Source organism: Oncorhynchus gorbuscha, linkage group LG11 (assembly GCF_021184085.1).
Source record: "Oncorhynchus gorbuscha isolate QuinsamMale2020 ecotype Even-year linkage group LG11, OgorEven_v1.0, whole genome shotgun sequence".
Lineage (NCBI taxonomy): Eukaryota > Metazoa > Chordata > Actinopteri > Salmoniformes > Salmonidae > Oncorhynchus > Oncorhynchus gorbuscha.
Genome location: NC_060183.1, coordinates 12,264,645 through 12,286,582, shown reverse-complemented (window position 1 = coordinate 12,286,582; position 21,938 = coordinate 12,264,645). Strand labels below are relative to the sequence as shown.

Genomic DNA, 21,938 nt, shown 5'->3' with positions numbered 1-21,938 from the left:
CATTTGGATCCTGCAGACGCAGTGGGATGAAGAAGTGGTGCATTTGGGGAGGGTAGGCTAAACTGAGCCGAGATCTGCACCAAAGAAATAGCCTCGGCTACATCGATTTATTTGAATAGAAGAGAGGCGATGCTTTAACACAGTCACTCTTTAACATGGAGTGATTATGATTCTAGTTCTACCGACCATTCTGTTCCTCTGTGTTCTCCAGTAGAGCAGCAGGGAAGGAGGATCTCCTAACGTAGGTTGTGTGGAAAAGCAGGACCTTGGTTTCAGCATATGACGACCACCTTGGTCAGTCGACCCCCTATAGCGGTGCTTAGGCTGATGCCAACAGACTCTAGGGAGGACATACCCTACATCACCAGAAGAAACACTCGCCGACTACATGGTGAATAACTTTAGGCTTTCAACCAGTGTGACAGCAAGGCCTACCCAGTAATTAAACACTATGCTCCCGTTGGAGCAGAGCAGTCAATGCCGTTTAAGATGAGGGTGGACCATTCTTATTTTTAATGAAAATGGCAGTATATGACAGCATTCATTTAACGTTAATAGGTTCAGGCTACTACATGATACTAGATTTTCCCTATACCCACGATGAGGTTGCTACAACCTAGCCTATGAATGAGTTAGCCTAAGTTCACAATCTAGGAACACACAGGTCGAGTCAACTACTCAGCACATTTATGCAGTGCTAGCTAGCTGTAGCTTATGCTATCAGTACCAGATTCATTCTCTGATCCTTTGATTGGGTGAACAACATGTCAGTTCATGTTGAAAGAGCTGTGATAGGTTGGAGGACGTCTTTCGAAAGTTGTCATAATTACTGTATAAGTCTAGGGAAGGGGGGTGTATTGAAGTCAATGTATCCAGAGGACAGAAGCTAGCTGTCCTCCGGCTACACCATGGGGATACCCTATAGAGTGCTGTTGAGGCTACTGTAGACCACTGCAAAACAGTGTGTCGAGTATAGTTTTGTCGAAAAGGAATTGCTTTCAAACATTTCCCTATTGTTATGAAATTCACTGAGGAAGAGTCCTCCCCTTCCTCCTCTGATGAGCGTCCATTGGAACAGAGTAGTGTTCAGAACGGTCAATTCTGCCTCTTTCGCTCGCAGCTTTTCTTTCAGAGTACAGTAGGGTGGGAAAATGTGGCAAACTGAAAATGAGTGACTTATTCAAGGCTACAGTATAGATACAGAAATCTTGTGCACGTAAGTCACACGAGACATATCCCAACAGACCTAGCCTACATTTCCACTCATATCACTAGACAGTACTCTGGCAGTTAGAGGGAAGTACCTGTTCGTTACAAGGTCAGGGCCAGAAACTAAGTAGGAAACATCCCCATTGTCCCCATTGGTGGACAACAGAGCCATTCTATTAGACTAACAGTGAAATCAGGTGTGGATTTTCCCATGAATTCCTGATGGACAGTGCAAATGGAATTCGGTTAAGAAATAGGTACACAGACAGGTGTGTCACATCGTCACACACAGAGCAACTCTCTGTCAGTGCTGCTAAGCATTTAGTCACCATTTGATTGGTGTCATCAGAAATGACATCATCAGCATTGTAGAAGAGCAAGGCAGGGTTCTCCAGAGGGGGGGGAGCTTAGTGTTGTAGCTGGCCTCTGCCCAGTACCCTGCCCTGAACCTTAGTGTTCTAGCCAGCTACCAGCTGGTACTCTGCCCTGAACCTTAGAGACTACTTTGCCCTATGCACATAGTTATTGAATACTGGTCACTTGTTTACATACCATTTCACCCAATGTACTTGTATATAATGTATTCTAGTCATGGCTCATCCTATGTAAACTTATTTTTGTATTGTGTGGTTACCGTTTATTTACTGCACTGTTGGAGCTTGAAACTATTATTGTGTTGCACCGACAACAACATTTGAAAATGTGTACGTGACCAATACACTTCCATAATAAATTCACACCAATGTCAATAAAGCTTCATAGTCTTGAACATCCTTGACCAACAATGAGAGCGGTGGTGTTTTAAAGAGCGACTGTCCCTAACAAGCAACATTTTGAAAACAAGCCTGGGGGCATCGATACGAGTCAGAAAATATTATTCGAGTCACAATTTACTACAAAGTGTAAATAGTATAATTGGTCAAGGGTACCGCAACAGTTTTCCTTGGGTTGGGTTTATTTCAAACCTGTCCACAGCTGGCACCTGTGGTAAGTTGCAAGTGCCTGCAATATAAAAATCACTCATTAAACCAGTCTGAAAAGGGAAAAAACTCTTTCTCCTGTTTTGTGTCAGTGTGTACCGCATTGAGCACGGAGAGAATTCTCTAGTTATCTGAATAGGTCAGACTCAAGAGTGTCCATGCTTGGTACAATCTCAAGGCTACAAGTCCACCTCCAGAGACCTTGGTGTTCCTGTTTCCACCGTACATAATGTTATCAACATGTTTAAGGCCCATGCCACTGTAGCCAACTTCACTGGACGTGGCCCAAAGACAAAACCCGATGGAAGACTGCAGTGAAGGATTGTTTGAATGGTGGAGAAAACACAGTCAACTGCCACGCAGATTCAAGCTGACCTTCAGACACAAGGTACAACAGTTTCATGTACCATCGCCAACTTAATGAAACGGGGTTATATGGTAGAAGGACCCCACAGTCAAACATGGAGGTTCAGTGATGCTTTACAGCCTCTGACACTGGGTTTGAACGTGTGCATGGCATCATGAAAGCAGGAGAATACCAAGGCATTTTGGAGCGCAATGTCACACCCAGTGTCAGAAAGCTGGGTCTCCGACAAAGGTCATGGGTCTTCCAGCAGGACAATGACCCCAACACACTTCAAAAAGCACCCAGGAATGGATCAAGACAAAACACTGGACTGTTCAGCAGAGTCCAGATCTAAATTCCGTTGAAAACTCGTGGAGAGATCTGAAAACAGCAGTTGGGAGTAGGCACCCTTCGAATCTGGGAGAACTAGAGCAGAAGAGGAGCGGGCCAAAGTGCCAGTACAGGGGTGCAGGAAGCTCATTGATGGTTTTAGGAAGCACTTGATTGCAGTTATTTTGACCAAAGCCTGTGCTACCAAATATTAAGTCTAGGGTGTCAATGTAGTCAATGTTATGTTATTTTCTGATTTAAATGGACATATTAAGTGCTGAATCAAAAAAATATTCTGTAATATTAACAGCAAAATAAAGAATTGCGGAGACCAAAAACATTGTTGAAATTGCAACTTATTTTTAGGGAAAATTGTGAGTTACTTGAAAAAAGCAATACATATTTTTGGCCACGACTGTACATGGCGGAGGCTCAATTAAGCTAGTCATCTTTACTACTTTTAGGTAATTCTCGCTGGCACCAAAAGTTTAAAAAGTGTTGATAGGGGAGATTATCATATAGGGTTAGGGTTGGAAGCACCTTAAACTTTAGTGTTGTGATTAAAATAAAAAAGCTAAATGCATAGTGCATATAATAATAAAAAAGTTATTGTTGGATATTATTCATCCTTTTTTTCTTCCACCTGGACAATACATTGGAGAAATATCTGGGAAACCAGGCATGGTATTCATAGCTGGCTTTGAAAAGGCTTTTGATAAAGTAGGTCTGGAATTTATATATTAATGCCTGGAATATTTCATTTGGAGAATTTGTACAATGGGTTCAAGTTAAGTATAGTAACCCTAGGTGTAAACTAATAAATAATGGCTACTTCTCAGAAAGTATTACTGTCAAAAGGAGTAAAACGAGGTTGTCCACTATCAGCATATCTATTTATTAGGGCCATCAAAATGTTAGCTATTAAAAAATCTGATCCAACAATGATATCAAAAGGGCTAGATATCCTAGTCTTAACAAGTTATCCAGAAGGGTGGGTGACTATTTTCAAACGCTTGCCACGTGTGAACACACCCACATTAAACCACCCTCCAAAGACAACTCAGTTAATAATATAATAAATAATAAATGCCATTTAGCAGACGCTTTTATCCAAAGCGACTTACAGTCATGTGTGCATACATTCTACGTATGGGTGATTCCGGGAATCGAACCCACTACCCTGGCGTTACAAGCGCCATGCTCTACCAACTGAGCTACAGAAGGACCACAGTTGGCTTCAGTCATGGCCGCTGTACTTAACGACCAAGCCCAAAAACCGAGGCCAAATCAGGAAGTTCAGCCCCCCTTTAAGAAAGAGTAGGGGCTATATGCAGGTGATATGGCTGTATCTTATGACTCTTTGGGTTGGGCAGTATGCATATTTTCATATCGGAGCAGCATGTGTAGAGTCTTCAGTCACTAGGGCAACGGGCCTTATCTGCTTGGAGAAGATGGGGGGGAAGCAGACAGGCGGAGAACAGAGAGGAAAAAACTCAAGATCAAGATAGTGGCAGCTGCACAGACAAGTCATCCAAAGGGCTTTGAACTTCTCAAACACGGCAGAAAGCCAACAATATGATGCCCCGTCACCTTATTAATTCATCCGCTTACTTAGATAACGCAGATTTCTGCATTTTTCCACGCAGGAAACAAAGAACGTAATAGAAATATCTTGCAGCGTTTTATAAACGTACATCTAAAATGGTTCGTATGGTAATTTCTGCTCGGCATCTTGACTCATTTTGTGCTTCAGTTTCACTTCACTCGGATGACAATTAAACGAACCGGCAATCTAACAACAGACAGTGCTGACTGATGTGTAGCTACTTTTCTCTTGGTGTAGCCAAGACCCAAGTTTAACTTGAAGCAAAACTATAAGAAATATAGTTCACTACATTCCTTTTATGGTAAACATAATTGAAGCAAAATAAATAATCTTTACTTTCAATTTAAATGCGACTCATTAATACACAGCTGGACTCACCTGCTCCTGCCTTCTCCCGTTGTGCCCTTTACAAACACCTGACTGGCTCAACTTCAAATAAAGCCACAGGTGAAATGAAAAACGCCATCTGCTTTCTCTCCTAACATATTGCGCAAGATGACTGCATGTATTTACTTAAAGTAACAACAAATATTCAAATGTATTGAAAAACGTCAAATGAATTGAGTCAATGGTACTGAATACCACGGTATACATGGTACACCACCCAAGCCTAATGACTAAGACAAAATTAATATTAAATTCTTCTGAAATACCTGGTTACAGGGAAATCACACCCATTCTTGGTTAGTTCGCAACCCCTCAAAACATGACATCATCACATTCCCAGCATTCTATCAACTTGAACCATCAGACAGGTGAGAGAGATGTCAGAGGGAGAAAAACAAATGCACACTAACATGTCTGGACAGGGCACCAACACTGCCCGTAAACTAGGCTAAATAACCTCCTACTGGTCCTTCTGTAGCTCAGTTGGTAGAGCATGGCGCTTGTAACGCCAGGGTAGTGGGTTCGATCCCCGGGACCACCCATACGTAGAATGTATGCACACATGACTGTAAGTCGCTTTGGATAAAAGCGTCTGCTAAATGGCATATATTACAATATATTATTATATATATTACTACTGCTACTACTACATAGCTGGCATTCTGATTCAGACCAAGATGCCAGGAAATGCCGGCCACCTTAAATATTCTACTTATATTCTTATGCAATCGCCAGCTATGTCAGGGCTTTAAATTTAAAAATACACTACTAATAAGTTAGTTCCATGGAACAGGCTCATGAGTCAAAACAATAGTTGATCAACCCAGAAGAGGGAAATGATGTCCGTTGTTTTAAGTGTGGCTAGAAAACTCAAATGAGCCTACTTTGCTCGCTCTCTCACACAAACATGCATATACAACCTGTCTGACAAGTGCAGGAATCAACAATACAGTCGAGGTGAATTACCTGTGTTGGCAAGAAAACACCTCTCCCGTCCTCCTCCCAATCCCTTCCTTCGCTCACAGCATAAAGGAGGTGCTCTCCCTCAGTGTCAGTTACCCTCTCCTGATCCCTCTTCTCTAAGAAAGAGGGGGGCTTTTAGAGTCTCACTGACCCACATAAAAATGTAGTCACGCTTCCTGGTGAATTTGCAAATAGACTCTTAACCGTCGGCCTAAGAAGCCAGAAGAGCGGAACGTTTAGTCGGCCTGCACAAGCATTACATCCAAACATCAGAGAGAGAAACGGAAGGCTGTGTAAAGCTAGTACAGTCTGAACCATAGTCCCTCATTGCGGGTCTATTCTTAGTGATGACTCAACTCCCACTCACCTCACTCACTTCACAGTCAGCATGAACTGATGTGGCCTGCATGTTCCAATACTGTAGAAACCTATTGCCTTGGTTGAGGTAGTGTCGGCCTAAATCACTGATCTGACGAGGTTGAATAGGTGAAACCGACAACAAGTCGACGAGAACCTTTATTTCACGGGTAACTGGATCAAGGAACGACGCGTTCACTGGGACTCTCAGTACCACAGCAGTGAGAGGCTGCTCTTCTCACCGTGTCAGTCTAAGGACAGAAACAAGATAATGTCTGGGTGTGGTCGGCAGGATGTCAGACAGCGCCGCTCAACCCCTCTTTCCGGTAATCACAATTCACAAATTGGCCATGTTGGGGTATGGTGACGCTGCTACTAGCTGTATAATTGCTCATAACCCACTGAGTGCACACGGACATCATCATCCCCTTGAGGGACGTTTGATGGTGGTATGATGCATCAAGAGAAGCGTTTAACAGACTGGGTTGCGTAGGGCCTACAGAGTCTGGACTATAGACAGAGGAATTACAGTCCTCCCAACCACCTGCAAGGGAATACGCTACCTTGTCTAGTTGCTCATCTTTTACAGTTGGCCTACTTTCTGACGCTTTAGTTCGCTACCTAGAAATGGCAGCTAGAGGCTTTAGTAAAACAAGGGAGGTATGTTCACAGTGACTCTGCTTCCTCTCACGTCTCACTGGCTAACCACAGACAACTTCTCCTGCGAGCTAAACGGTTCCACATTGGCAAACAGGAGTCGGCCTAACTAGGACAGTCTACGGCATGTGGGCTTAACGAGCCACCGACAGGACAGTTTAGTAGGGAGTGTGCCTAGGCAACTCGACACAGGCTTGATAGGGTCATGTTTTAGCTTGTAAACCTATGAGGGCCTGTTGTTGCCCTTGTACAGTTGAGGAAGCTTAGGTTGAAAGTGAAAGTTAGACATGTGAGATGTGGAGAGTTTGTTTGGAGAATGAAAGTAGTCACTGGTTAGTCAGTTGATCATTGTTTTGTAAACTTTCTGTATCTGTCCATCATTTTATGCTTTCCTGTCATTCAACACTTGGCTAAGTAGTAAGCGCCCTTATCATAGTCTATAGAGCTACTCTAATGAAAACAAACAGCCATAGAGATTCCATCTCTACGTTTCCTTGGCTTTCCTTATCAAGACTGATCTACAATTTTGTGACAGGCGGTTGTTTTGATTGGAGAGTAAGCCTCGTTTCAGGTCGAAGTTTATCATGTCCCAACAGCTGTGGTATGCTGGGAACAAAGGGGTGTTGTTTGGCTAGCACAGCTGCAGGTGGGAATGAAGGAGTGGGCAGTGCCAGTCTTTTTTTCTCCATGCATAGAAACCTATAGAAGCCAAATTCTTTAGATAGTGGGGGGCAATTGAGCAAGGTGAGGTACACCATGTCGTAGTGGTAGGAATACATTGGCATGTCCAAAGGAACAGGAAGCTTTACTCATTGGGTAAATAGAAAATGAGTGCAAATTAATTACTGCATATTTCCATAGGTTTAATGGAACTGCAAACAGATGACAGGCAGTTGACAGACTGTATTCATGGGACAGTGAGTCAATCTTATTCACGGTTACCAGAGCCAAGAATAAAGTGACGGTCATGTCTGACCCAAAACAGTCCTATGCTATGGACATTGGTCCTGAGGGCAAGATTGATGTAATTTTGGTCATGAATTAATCCAAACCGGTCAAACTGGTGCAACAAACTATTAACCCCAACTCCACGCCCCCCCCACCCCCTCCCAAAAACAGACAATTACTCATGGATGGAAACCCTACTCTACCGTCGTCTCAAAACTCTCTCAACCTGCGAGCCTGAGAGACGAGCCTTAGTCCCTAACAACTCCAACTCGTTCCTTAAAATACATTTTAAAAAACAAGATCAGCTTTAAAAATATATGTCAGTTTCTCCCCCATGGAGATACAAAATCAGTTATTAGCATAATTTCTTGTTACTTTTTAAACTAGATTCATATCATACATCGTAAGCTACATCACATTCACATATACAGTACCAGTCAAAAGTGGACACCACCTCATTCAAGGGTTTTTATTTGTACTATCTTCTACATTGTAAAATAATAGTGAAGACTAACTATGAAATAGCACATATGGAATCACAAAAAAAGTGTTCATATCATATATAATCATATATAAAATAGTTCATATCATATATAATCATATATAAAATAGCCCTAAAACAGCCTGGAAGTGTGTTGGTTGGTCATTGTCCTGTTGAAATACAGATGACAGTCCCACTAAACACAAACCAGATGGGATGGCATGTGACTGCGGGAGCAATGCTGGTTAAGTGCCTTTAAATTCTAAATAATTCACTGACAGCGTCAACAGCAAAGCACCATCACACCTCCTCCACGCTTCACGGTGGGAACCACGCAGTCGGAGATCATCCGTTCACCTACTCTGCATCTCACAAAAGACACGGCGGTTGAAACCCAAAATCTCAAATTTGGACTCAGACCAAAGGACAGATTTCCACCGGTCTAATGTCCATTGCTTATGTTTCTTGGCCCAAGCAAGTCTCTTCTTATTGGTGTCCTTTAGTAGTGGTTTCTTTGCAGCAATTCGACCATGAAGGCCTGAGTCTCCTCTGAACAGTTGATGTTCAGATGTCTGTTACTTGAACTCTGTGAAGCATTTATTTTGGCTGCAATCTGAGGTGCAGTTAACTCTAATGAACTTGTCCTCTGCAGCAGAGGTAACTCTGGGTCTTCCTTTCCTGTGCCAGTCCTCATGAGAGACAGTTTCATCATAGCTCTGGATGGTTTTTGCAACTGCATTAGAAGAAACTTTCAAAATTCGGCCTGGATTACAGTCAGCATTCCAATTCATTCCAAAGGTGTTCGATGGGTTTGAGGTCATGGCTCTGTGCAGGCTAATCAAGTTCTTCCACACCGATTTCGGTGATCCCTTTCTGTATGGACCTCGCTTTGTGCATGGGGGCACTGTCATGCAGAAACAGGAAATGGCCTTCCCCAAACTGTTGCCACAAAGTTGGAAGCACAGAATCATCTAGAATGTCATTGCATGCTGTAGTGTTAAGATTTTCCTTCACTGGAGCTAAGGGGCCTAGCCCGAACCATGAAAAACAGCCCCAAACCATTATTCCACTATGCAGTCGGGCAGGTAGGGTTCTCCTGGCTTCTGCAAAACCCAGAGTTGTCCGTTGGAATGCCAGATAGTGAAGTGCAATTCGTCACCCAAGAGAAGGCATTTCTACAGAGTCCAAATGGCAGTGAGCTTAACACCACTCCAACTGACATTTGGCATGGTGATCTCAGGCTTGTGTGCAGCTGCTCAGCCATGGAAATCCAATTCATGAAGATCCTGCTGAACAATTATTGTGCTGATGTTGCTTCTAGAGGTAGTTTGGAACTTGGTTGTGAGTGTTGCAACCGACAGACAGACAATATTTACACACCACAGCACTCGGTGGCCCCGTTCTGTGAGTTTGTGTGGCCTACCACTTCACTGCTGAGTTGTTCTTGCTCCAAGACATTTCCACTTCACAATAACAGTGCTTACAGTTGAAAGGGGCAGCTCTAGCAGGGCAGAACTTTGACAAACTGACTTGTTGCAAAGGTGGCATCCTATGGCAGTGTCACATTGAAAGTCACAGCTCTTCAGTAAGGCCATTCTACTGCCAATGTTTGTATATTGAGATTTCAAGGATGTGTGCTTGATTGTATACACCTGTCAGCAACGGGTGTGGCTGAAAAAGACGAATCCACTACTTTGAAGGGGTGTCCACATACTTGTTTGTATGTGTATATATAGCTATATATTAAATCAAAAGTCAAGACCTTCCCATCAGCAAGCTGACTAAAAACGTGAATTGTTTGTGATGACCATAGAGTTTGTTTAGTTATTTCAACTAGCCAAATAGACTCAAAAGGCACGATTTAGTCCATCGTAAACCGTGGGGTTGAGTGTAGTCGGCTAAGAACTAGTTATTTCACCAACTTGTGCAGCAAATAAGTTAGCTGGCCAATTTGCTAGTTAGCCAAAAGCTGCTTGTTTCAGTCCCTTGTATAGAAAAGTAAAAATTATATTATTATTATTATCATAAGCTTTTAAGGTTTACCACAGACCCTTTCCCTCCTGGACGTTGAATGAATGGCTTGGCAGCGGATAACCAACAACACTGTCGAGTTAACCTAGTTAAAGTTAGTTAGCCAGCTAGTTAACCATTTATCCCAAGATGATAGCTGGCAAATCAAGAGAAAGTCACCTAGCAGCTAGCTAGTTTAACCAGCTAGTTAGCATGTACCCGTGTTATCCCCGAGTCCCTTAGTAACAATACATACGTTGACTTAAAACTCAAAACAGTAGCTGGAAATTAATCTTGCCAAATCATAATTTGATAACATAACTAGCCGTCTAGGTTGTTTTTGGTCTAGCTAACGACAGCCTACAGCACCTGTAGAAGCGACACTCCTCTTTTGCTCGGGCCCTTTAAAACTCACCTTACTCCGAACCGTGTCCACTGCGCTTTCACCCGCTAATTCACACCGCTTGGTCGGCGTCCAGTTCTGCCACGTCTCAACTTCCCTAACCAATATAACATCGAAGCAGAGTCCCAAAGCACGTCGTCGGCTTGTCTTGAAATACGTTAGGGTCGGATCCTGTGTTCGTTTGGTAGCTATTCCACTTTTCTTTCCATTGCCCAGCCAAGGCAGCCTCGATGTTTCCTGATGATGCCCCTGACCCACAGAGCGCAACTTGACTGGCTAGCCTCGTCTGAGTAACTCCTCCTTTCACCTCCCCTTCCGGGATACGAATCAGCGGGGCTGGGGGCATGAGCAGAGAAATGGGTTTGGCTCCAAATGTAATATAAAAAGAATTTCCCCAAATACATTTTCAGATGTTGCATGAAGTATAAGGTCTCAAACTCATCCTGAAGTTTAGACGATTGTTTATTTATAGTGGAACAATCATCCCATATTAATGGCATTTTTTTTGCAATTGTACAAAACAACATTATTAGTCTTTCAGACGCAACCACAAGAGATTATACTTTATTTGATTTTAGTGCTTGGCAATTACTAGCTGAATTCATATCTGAAGAAACGCCTTACAATAGATTGCTTTAGCTGCTCATTTCACCCCCACAGGATTGATTAAACATTGCTACATAAGCGAACAAAAGATCCTAGAAAAATCAATAGGAATGTGTTTTTGTTTTTTTGCGATGAAGTTGTACATGATGGAAAAATGTAGTATTTGCTCTTCATAGACTCATGACCCGAGCTCCTTGTGAGGGAGTTGTGATGTAGAAAGTTGGGGATCCACTGTATCGCTCCTGTAGAGAGAAATCCAAAACTAATGAGTTCATTTATTTGCTTTTGAGTTAGTTCAAAATATTGAAAACAGTAATGTAAAGATACAAGTGAAGCCAACATCATCCTATTGCTTGCACATACATGTTTCCTTCAGGATCTGCAAACAAAGCTGCATTGGGGACTGAGTAGATGGATAAGAGGAAGAGACAAGCTGTTTTCCAACCAGGCATCTTTCCTCTTCCATACTTATATTTTCCTCTCACATACTTCCTCCTTCCTCCATTCTAAAATTACACATCACATCCCCCTTCCTCCTACAGTACAGACAAAATGTCAGTACAGATGCCCTATCCCATCTGGACAAGAGGAATACCTAGTTGAGAATGCTGTTCATTGACTACAGTTCAGCATTCAACACCCTAAAAGCCCCTCCAGTTCAGCATTCAACACCCTCCAAGCTCATCATTAAGCTCGAGGCCCTTGGTCTGAACCCCACCCTGTGCAACTGGGTCCTGACCTTCCTGACAGGCCGCCCCCAGGTGGTGAAGGTAGGAAACAACATCTCCACTTCGCTGATCCTCAACACTGGGGCCCCACAAGGGTGCATGCTCAGCATGCATGCCTCCAACTCAATCATCAAGTTTGCAGTAGTAGGCCTAATTACCAACAATGATGAGACAGCCTACAGGGAGGAGGTGAGGGCCCTGGGTGTGTGGTACCAGGAAAATAACCTCTCACTCAACGTCAACAAAACAAAGGAGCTGATCGTGGACTTCAGGAAACAGCAGAGGGAGCACCCCCCTATCCACATTGAAGGGACAGCAGTGGAGAAGTTGGAAAGCTTGAAGTTCCTCGGCGTACACATCACGGACAAACTGAAATGGTCCACCCACACAGCCAGTGCGGTGAAGAAGGTGAAGAATCCTCCATCCGCCTTTTCAACATCAGGAGAGTGAATAAATGTGGCTTGGCACCTAAAACCCTCAAACTTTTACAGATGATAGCAATTGATATCTCCTGTCGGGATGTATCACCGCCTGGTACGGCAACTGCACCGCCCGCAACCGCAGGGCTCTCCAGAGGGAGGTGCGGCCGGCCCAACGCATCACAGGGGTAAACTACCTGCCCACCAGGACACCTACAGCATCCGATGTCACAGGAAGGCCAAAAAGATCATCAAGGACAACAACCACCCGAGCCACTGCCTGTTCACCCCGCTATCATTCAGAAGGCGAGGTCAGTACAGGTGCATCATAGCTGGGACTAACAGACTGAAAAACAGCTTCTATCTCAAGGCCATCAGACTGTTAAATAGCCATCACTAGCACATTAGAGGCTGCTGCCATTTATACAGTTGAAGACGGAAGTTTACATACACCTTAGCCAAATACATTTACACTCATTTTTTCACAATTCCTGACATTTAATCCACGTAAAAATACCTGTCTTAGGTCAGTTAGGATCACCACTTTATTTTAAGAATGTGAAATGTCAGAATAATAGTAGAGTGATTTATTTCAGCTTTTATTTCTTTCATCACATTCCCAGTGGGTCAGAAGTTTACATACACTCAATTAGTATTTGGTAGCACTGCCTTTAAATGATTTAACTTGGGTCAAAAGTTTTGGTCAGCCTTCCACAAGCTTCCCACAATAAGTTGGGTGAATTTTGGCCCATTTGTCCTGACAAAGCTGGTGTAACAGAGTCAGGTTTGTAGGCCTCCTTGCTCGCACACGCTTTTTCAGTTCTGCCCACAAATGTTCTCTGGGATTGAGGTCAGGGCTTTGTGAAGGCCACTCTAATACCTAGACTTTGTTGTCCTTAAGCCATTTTGCCACAACTTTGGGAGTATGCTTGGGGTCATTGTCTATTTGGAAAACCCATTCGCGACCAAGCTTTAACTTCCTGACTGATGTCTTGGAGTTGTTGCTTCAATATATCCAGATCATTTTCCTCCCTCATGAAGTCATCTATTTTGTGAAGTGCACCAGTCCCTCCTGCAGCAAAGCACCCTCACAACATGATGCTGCCACCCCTGTGCTTCACAGTTGGGATGGTGTTCTTCGGCTTGCAAGCCTCCCCTTTTTCCTACCGACATAACGATGGTCATTATGGCCAAACAGTTATATTTTTGTTTCATCAAACCAGAGAACATTTCTCCAAGGAGTACGATCTTTGTCCCCATGTGCAGTTGCAAACCGTAGTCTGTCTTTTTAATGGCGGTTTTGGAGCAGTGGCTTCTTCCTTGCTGAGCAGCCTTTCAGGTTATGTAAACAACTCTTGGAAAAATTACTTGTATCATGCACAAAGTAGATGTCCTAACCGACTTGCCAAAACTTTGTTAACAAGAAATTTGTGGAGTGGTTGAAAACGAGTTTTAATGACTCCAACCCAAGTGTATGTAAACTTCCGACTTCAACTGTACATAGACTTGAAATCACTGGCCACTTTATTAAAGGGACTAGTGTTCGACTATTAATGTTTACATATTTAGCATTTACTCCTGTGTATATACTGTATTCTATTCTACTGTATCTCAGTCTGTCACTCTGACATTGCTTGTCCAAATATTGCTATATTCTTTATTCCATTCCTTTACTTTAGATTTGTGTGTATTGTTGTGAATTTCTTAGATATTACTTGTTAGATCTTACTGAACTGCTGGAGCTAGAAACAAAAGTATTTCGCTACACCCCCAACAACATCTACTAAACATGTGTATGTGACCAATAACATTTTATTTTATTTGAGGAAAGGAACTTGAACCAGTCTGACTGATAGGGGGTTCAGGGAGAAATACATTTCATTTAGTAGTGTTTTTATTAAATTGATGAGCTGAAAACATATCTACAGACTGGTCAGTTTATTACAATGTAACACTGTTTTACAAAACAGTACAAACAAATGTACTCATACCCGCTCTGTGGAATGGTCAGATCACCCCTCCTACCAACGCAGCACACTCTCTCACAGACAATCCACAAACTCTAACACACCCTGTCTCCGTCTCCCTCTTTAACAAATGCACTGATCATCAACAGGACGAGCTGACAACCATTCCTTATTGTTGGGGACAGGGTCTATTCTGTAAAACCAGATGAAGGCCTACCCTACAGTTTAGAACGGACTCCACGGCAGGGCTACTGAGGTCAGAGTTCGTTAGAGGGTTCAGATGGCAGGATCAGTCTCAGCTTCACATCAAAGAGAGGATTGTAAACATTATAGATTGACCTTTCCAATGTTAGTAAAGTCTGTTAGTTATAGACCATTCATAAGCAGTCATTTTCAGTAGGTTGGAAACAATATAGGGTGACCTTTGTTATTTTAGTAAGTCTATGACTGGTGGTTCAGTGGTGAGCTGGAATAAGCTATATCACTAACGCACAAGCTGCAGAGTACGGCAGTTCAAAATGTCCATGCGGTCAGGGGTCACTGAGTCGACCCTAAAACCCTCCGCCAGAGACACCGTCAGCAGCTCCTCCACAAACCCGCGCATGTCTTTGACATCACAGGGGCTGCGGCGCGGGATGATGACATCACATAGGTCCCCAGAGTGGGTCTGTGTGGCCCAAGAGTCCGAGACGACGAGTCCTCGGTACTGCTGTTTCTCATACTGGTCCTGGGGAAGTTCGTCTGGCCGGGGAACCCACTCCAGTTTGAGCCGATTGTGGCGCTGGTCACTGGGGAGGGGGGAGGTAGGACCCTGGGTGTTACGGTAGGAGAAGCGCTCACAGAGGAGAACCAGAAAGGCACGCCAGGTACAGAAGATTTCGGCAGTGAGGATGCGCACTGAGCATGTGCGGAGTTCGTAGTTCTCAGGAGCACGGCGTAGGTTGTAGTGTAGCACGCGTACCTGGAATGAGAACGACAGGTTGATACTGCAGTGCTAATGTGGAGGCACACCCACGATCCACATTAACCAACCCACATGCACACACGTATGCTTAAATTACAACGCTAGCAAACACGCAAAGAAAAACACACACACACACCTGGCAGTCCACATCCAACAGCAGCATGGCTCCTCTGGGTGCGTCTCTCAGGCTGAGCGGTCCGGCCTCAACTCGCCGCCGTATCTCATCCAGTAGGGGGCGTATCTGGAAGAAATCTGCCTCCCTCCTCAGCAGCCTCATCTCAGAGAACCCCTCCGGCAGGTCCAGGGAGCTGGAACGCAGGAAGTTCAGGATATAGCGGAAAACTTTCCCATCGCGGTCGATGAACACGTTTCCTTGTTTGTCCCGGAGCGTGGAGATCTGTCCGGTGAACATAGCCCCCAGCATGGAGTCTTGGTAGCGTGTCAGAGTGTCCAGGGTCGTGGTGTAGATCTCCCCGCCAACGTTGAGAGACACGGGATCCGACAGGGAGTTACTGTTGCTATAAGTGTTGCTGTCCGGGGAGTTTAGGTTCAGCATCCTCAGGCACTGAGACGACCTCTGCTCAGGTTAGAACACAAGATTAGAACACTCTGGATTGGAAGTGGTGGAACTCTTGTGGAACACTCCTGTTCTTGTCTCTTTTCGATGGAATGCAGTGCTGTTCAAACAAACTTAGAAGTTTCAAGTGTCTTTTGTATCCTGAAGACACTTTGGTTTCAGAGGTGGAAGGGCGAATCTGTATCCGGGATATAAGCGAGTCACAAAAAGACCCAAGAATGATGAGAAGACAAAAAAGATCAGAAAATATAGTCCCAGTGTGTCTGGAAGCTGGATCTGTAAAAAGCCGGTGTTCTGCGCAGGTCGATTTATCTATCAGTAGTTCTGTTTCTTCATGGTCTTGTGCTGTTTAGGATTCCTGTCAGTGAGCTGAGGCCTGGCTAGTTGCAAAAGGCTGTTTGTTTCAGAGCTGCTGGCAGTGGGAGACGGGAGAGAAGGACAGCGAGGCGACCGGACTCGAATGCTAATAATGGGACGCTGCTAGCTTTTATTCTCCTGCCGTAACCCATGCTCAGTGCTCTCACACACACACAGACAGGCAGTGCGTGCACAAACACACTCTCTCTCTCTCTCTCTCTCTCTCTCAGGGCTGTCCGGGCAAGACACAGCCCCGGGACCGAGCAGTTAGTCTTAAAGTGACAGAAGAGATTCTAAAAGTGCTTTTATCCACAGTGATTCGTTTGTGCAAGCTTGTCACCAAGTTCCCTTCACAGTGTGTGTGTCAAATAAAGTTTTATTGGTCACATACTCATATTTAGCAGATGTTATTGCGGGTGTAGCGAAATGCTTGTGTTCCTAGCTCAAACAGTGCAGTAATATCTAACAATTCACCTGCCGTGTGTGTGTGTGTGTGTGTGTGTGTGTGTGTGTGTGTGTGTGTGTGTGTGTGTGTGTGTGTGTGTGTGTGTGTGTGTGTGTGTGTGTGTGTGTGTGTGTGTGTGTGTGTGTGTGTGTGTGTGTGTGTGTGTGTGTGTGTGTGTGTGTGTTCTTCCTCACCTGTATGTGCTGCATGGTCCTGTCTATGGCTTCAGCCTGCAGTAGTGTGACGGTACATCCTCCAAACCCTCCCCCTGTCATCCTGCTGCCAAACACACCCTCCACCTCTACGGCTGCAGACACCAGCTCATCCAGCTCCTTGCAGCTCACTTCATACAAGTCCCTGACAGTAGGGAACACATTACCGAGGGATGCATTTCTATCATGGGTTTTCATGCAAAAAAAAAGTATTCTGGACATTAACACATTGACTGAAGATTTATATGAGGGTGTTCTCTACTCACCTGAGTGAGTTGTGGCTTTCTACCATGAGTTTGCCAAACTCTTTGTAGGCCCCTTTCTTCAGGGCCTCTGCTGCCTGGGCCGTCCGCTCTATCTCCTCAATTACATGACGAGCCCTTCGATAGGTCTCATCGTCCAATCGGCTCTTAGCATCTGGAACAATGGGGGGGGATCACAAGAATAATATATAATAATAATAATAATAATAATAAATATCAGAATACGACGATTGACTGTATTAGACTAGAACATCCTCTCGTTCTTACCCTCCAGGTCCTTCAGTGTGGCATCTCTCAGGCTGGCCTTTTCCAAGATGGCGGCTGCCTCCTCACACTGTCGTCGTCTGCTAGGGTACTCGCTGCCCGTCAGAGAATGCTTCACGTTCGAGTTACTGATGAGGATGACGAGGCCTGGGTCTGACAGAGGGACAGGAGTGGCCTCCAGAGACCTGAGCGGACAACAGCAGCGTATTACACAGTAAAAAGACAGTAACAACCCTTTTAAGTACAGTGTTAGCGTTACTTTACAATGAGCCTATAGCATTAGCCATACATAACAATTGAGCCTATAACCAGGCCTGTTACCTGCAGTCTATGAGAAGAGCATGAGCCTCCCTGCCCAGCACGGAGACAAACTGGTCCATGATGCCGCAGGGCACACCTGCATGGGTGTGTTCTGCCTTCTGGCACGCCACCGCCTTCGCCACCTTGTCCCCGTCATCTGAGGAGGGTAGTGGGATGGCATTATGACATCTAGCCTCACTCACAGACTATTGGATGTCACCCAAATATAGTCCACTCACCTGGCTTGAGTTGCTGTAGGAATGTGTACATGGCTACCTCTAGAGAGGCTGAGCTGGACAGACCGCCCCCTAGAGGGACACTACTTGCTATCACTGCCCTGAACCCTGGGACTGGAGGAGCTGAAGTGAGGGACGGGGAGAGACAGAGAGATAGAGGGGGGGGGCAGAAAGTGAAAGATATCGAGAGGAGGGAGAGCGAGAGAAAGAGAGAGAGACACAGCGATACATATATACATATATATATATATATGAATGAGGGGGAGTGAGAGAGAGAGGGGGAGAGAGAGGAGACAAAGGGGGAGAGAGAGAGACAGAGAGAGAGAGGAGACAAAGGGGGAGTGAGAGAGAGAGGGGGAGAGAGAGGAGACAAAGGGGGAGAGAGAGAGACAGAGAGAGAGAGAGGAGACAAAGGGGGAGCGAGAGAGACAGAGAGAGAGAGAGGAGACAAAGGGGGGAGCGAGAGAGACAGAGAGAGAGAGAGGAGACAAAGGGGGGAGCGAGAGAGAGGAGACAAAGGGGAGAGAGAGAGAGAGAGAGGAGATAAAGGGGAGAGAGAGAGAGAGAGAGAGAGAGAGAGAGAGACAAAGGGGGGAGAGAGAGAGAGAGAGAGTGACACAACACATCACATTTCAACAGGACTCATGATGTGATACATGAGGTATTGTTTTCCATTCACCTCTGTAGTGCTGCACCACTCCTTTGACATAATTGGCCCAGCTGGGTTTCCCAGGAGACAGAGGAGCCTTGTCATTGGGCAAGTCAAAGTCCACTCTCCTGGGCTCCTCCACATCTTTAGCAGCAGTAATGATGGAGGCACTCTGGCCAGAGGTCCTACTGCCAACCACCACCGTCACCATGGGCAGAGCCTGGCACAAGGATGAAAGAGATACCGCATTGGAGATATGTGACTGACTGGCGAGTGCTTCTGGGCTGGGGATCTGTAAAACCATGTTCATTAAATAGTACCCGAAAAACACCCGTCTCAAGGTCAACAGTGAAGAGGCGACTCTGGGAGGCTGGCCTTCTAGGCAGAGTTGCAAAGGAAAAGCCACATCTCAGACTGGCCAATAAAAAGAAAAGATTAAGATGGGCAAAAGAACACAGACACTGGACAGAGCATCCCGGAGTCACCTCTTCACTGTTGATGTTGAGACTGGTAATTTGCGGCTACTATTTAATGAAGCTGCCAGTTGAAGACTTGTGAGGCGTCTGTTTCTTGCCCAGTTGTGCACCAGGGCCTCCCACTCCTCTTTCTATTCGGATTAGAGTCAGTTTGCGCTGTTCTGTGAAGGGAGTAGTACACAGCGTTGTACGAGATCTTCAGTTTATTGGCAATTTCTCACATGGAATAGCATTCATTTCTCAGAACAAGAATAGAATGACACGTTTCAGAAAAAAGTTATTTGTTTCTGGCCACTTTGACCCTGTAATCGAACCCACAAATTTTGATGCTCCAGATACTCAACTCATCTAAAGAAGGCCAGTTTTATTGCTTCTTTTATCAGAACAACAGTTTTCAGCTGTGCTAACATAATTGCAAAAGGGTTTCTAATGATTAATTAGCCTTTTAAAATTATAAACTTGAAGGAGTGATTGTTGCTGATAATGGGCCTCTGTACACCTATGTAGATATTCCATTAAAAAAATCTGCCGTTTCCAGCTACAATAGTCATTTACAACATTAACAATGTCTACACTGTATTTCTGATGAATTTGATGTTATTTCAATGGATAAGAAAATGGGGTTTACTTTCAAAAACAAGGACATTTCTAAGTGACCCCAAACTTCTGAACGGTAGCATACATCTCCAATGTCTCCTTTGCTTCTGGGCTGGGTATCTGTACAGCCATGTCATGTACATTTCCAATGTCTCCTCGCCTATATACAATGACCCTGTACAAATCAAATAACCACATACAGTACCAGTCAACTTCACAGAGTTAAATTAATATGTCAACATCAACTGTTCAGAGGTGACTGTGTGAATCAGGCCTTCATGGTCAAATTGCTGCAAAGAAACCCCTACTATAGGACACCAAAGAAGAGACTTGATTGGGCCGAGAAACACCAGCAATGGACATTAGATTGGTGGAAACCTGTCCTTTGGTCTGATGAATCCAAATGTGAGATGGTTGGTTCCAACCGCAGTGTCTTTGTGAGACGCAGAGTAGGTAGACGGATAATCTCATGTGTGGTTAGCACCGTGATGCATGGAGGAGCAGGTGTGATGTTTTGGGGGTGCTTTGCTGGTGACACTGTCTGTGATTTATTTAGAATTCAAGGCACACTTAACCAGCATGGCTGCCACAGCATTCTGCAGCGATATGCCATCCCATCTGGTTTGTGCTTGAGCCTGCCTGCCCAGCACAAACTATCATTTGTTTTTCAACAGGACAATGACCCAAAACCCACCTCTGGGCCGTGTAAGAGTTATTTGACCAAGGAGAGTGATGGAGTGCTGCATCAGATGACCTGAACTCCACAATCCACTGACCTCAACCCATTTGAGATGGTTTGGGATGATGTATCCAACAAGCGCTCAGCATATGTGGGAACTCCTTCAAGACTGTTGGAAAAGCATTCCTCATGAAGCTGGTTGAGAGAATGCCAACAGTGTCATCAAGTCAAAGGGTGGCTACTTTGAAAAATCTAAAATCGCAAATATATTTTGATTGAACACTTTTTTGGTTACTACATGATTCCCTATGTGTTATTTCGTTGTTTTGATGGGTTCACTAATAGTCTGCAATGTAGAATAATAAAATAAAATAAAAATCCAGATAATAAAGAAAAACCCATGAATGATTAGGTGTATCCAAGCTTTTGACTGGTACTGTACTTCAGCTGTCAATTACAAACGGCAGGGAGTTCATTTATCTGTGTACCCAGTGTGGACTGGACTATATAAGTGACACTTTACAGTCCTAAATAAACAACCATTGATATAATAAACACAACATTCATGTCATTATTACCATAGGGAGGACGAATCCTTGGTTGTAGTCGATGTGCTCCCCAATCAGGTTGACCCTGCCTGGGGCACACACTGCCACCTGTGGACCATCTCCCCCGAAGCTCTGCTCGTACACACGTCGAGCCTCGGCAACCAACTCAGACACACTCGGGACTGGACTGGCCATGAATGGAGCAGACGAGTAGAGTAGACAAATCACGAATTCAGAGTCCAAAATCCTGCAGCAGCACTTTGTAAACTTCAATCATTAGAATCTTACGTGAGGTTCTAAGTTTGAGATACCGTTTGAATCACTATAAATAATAGTGCATTACAAGTTTTTTTTTAACGAATAAATCTTTTTTGGAGTTGGACTAACGTTACAATAATTGTGATAATATGACATGTGTCAGCTGACTCACTTCCTGAATTGAGCTGGTTTGTTTTTACCCTGCGATTGGCTTAGAAAGGTCACATGACACTGTCAGCCGCGTCCCTTCCCGAAAACTAATGTACAAGGAAATAGACATTTTATTGAAATGACTAGTAAACGTCAACAATACAAAATATATTCGACAAGGGTGGATTTTATGTCGGTGAAATAGATTATGTGACAAATAGCGCACGGAAACGCTTTTTTGTACAAATATTGTCATGAATAACATTATGTCTTATGTCATTGGACTCACGTAATGTTATGTCCTGTTGTTCTCGCTACAACCATCCCCTTTTAGGTAGAATGCGCATATTTTTTGTGCTAATGTTATAGTTTTCGCTTAAAAATCTTTCAACTAGTGGATGAAACCTAGCCATTGATAACTAATTATCCCAGTACTGTAAACTCTTGCAGTGATGTGAGTCTAGTACTCAAAACATCGCCTGTAACAACAACTGGGGGATTAGCTCAAATGGTAGAGCGCTCGCTTAGCATGCGAGAGGTAGCGGGATCGATGCCCGCATCCTCCA

The 21,938-nt window shown here is 44.3% G+C and overlaps 2 protein-coding genes and 1 non-coding gene across 5 annotated transcripts in view; 1 reads left to right on the top strand and 2 right to left on the bottom strand.

The window, feature by feature from the left end:
* Positions 1-10,993, bottom strand: part of llgl2 (LLGL scribble cell polarity complex component 2) — a 39,538-nt gene extending 28,545 nt beyond the window's left edge. For both annotated transcript variants that reach the window (XM_046368543.1, XM_046368544.1), the window contains exon 1: positions 10,690-10,993. The gene's annotated coding sequence lies outside the window, so the exon portion shown is untranslated. The remainder of the gene's footprint in view (positions 1-10,689) is intronic.
* Positions 10,994-11,121: 128 nt separating this feature from the next.
* Positions 11,122-21,422, bottom strand: galk1 (galactokinase 1). 2 transcript variants are annotated; one of them, XM_046368545.1, is made up of 9 exons: positions 20,995-21,422; positions 18,695-18,884; positions 18,019-18,138; positions 17,801-17,936; positions 17,483-17,664; positions 17,219-17,369; positions 16,935-17,097; positions 15,498-15,938; positions 14,354-15,358 (listed from the first exon to the last, which is right to left on the bottom strand). In XM_046368545.1, exons 1-9 carry the CDS (start codon positions 21,157-21,159, stop codon positions 14,882-14,884), a joined length of 2,025 nt encoding a protein of 674 aa, XP_046224501.1. In that variant the 5' UTR covers positions 21,160-21,422; the 3' UTR covers positions 14,354-14,881. The 2 variants fall into 2 exon arrangements, with proteins under 2 accessions (XP_046224502.1, XP_046224501.1); XM_046368546.1 differs by lacking the exons at positions 14,354-15,358; positions 15,498-15,938 and adding an exon at positions 11,122-11,525 and having other exon boundaries at positions 20,995-21,414.
* Positions 21,423-21,865: 443 nt separating this feature from the next.
* On the top strand, positions 21,866-21,938 carry trnaa-agc. Its single transcript has one exon. It is a non-coding gene; the product is annotated as a tRNA-Ala (tRNA).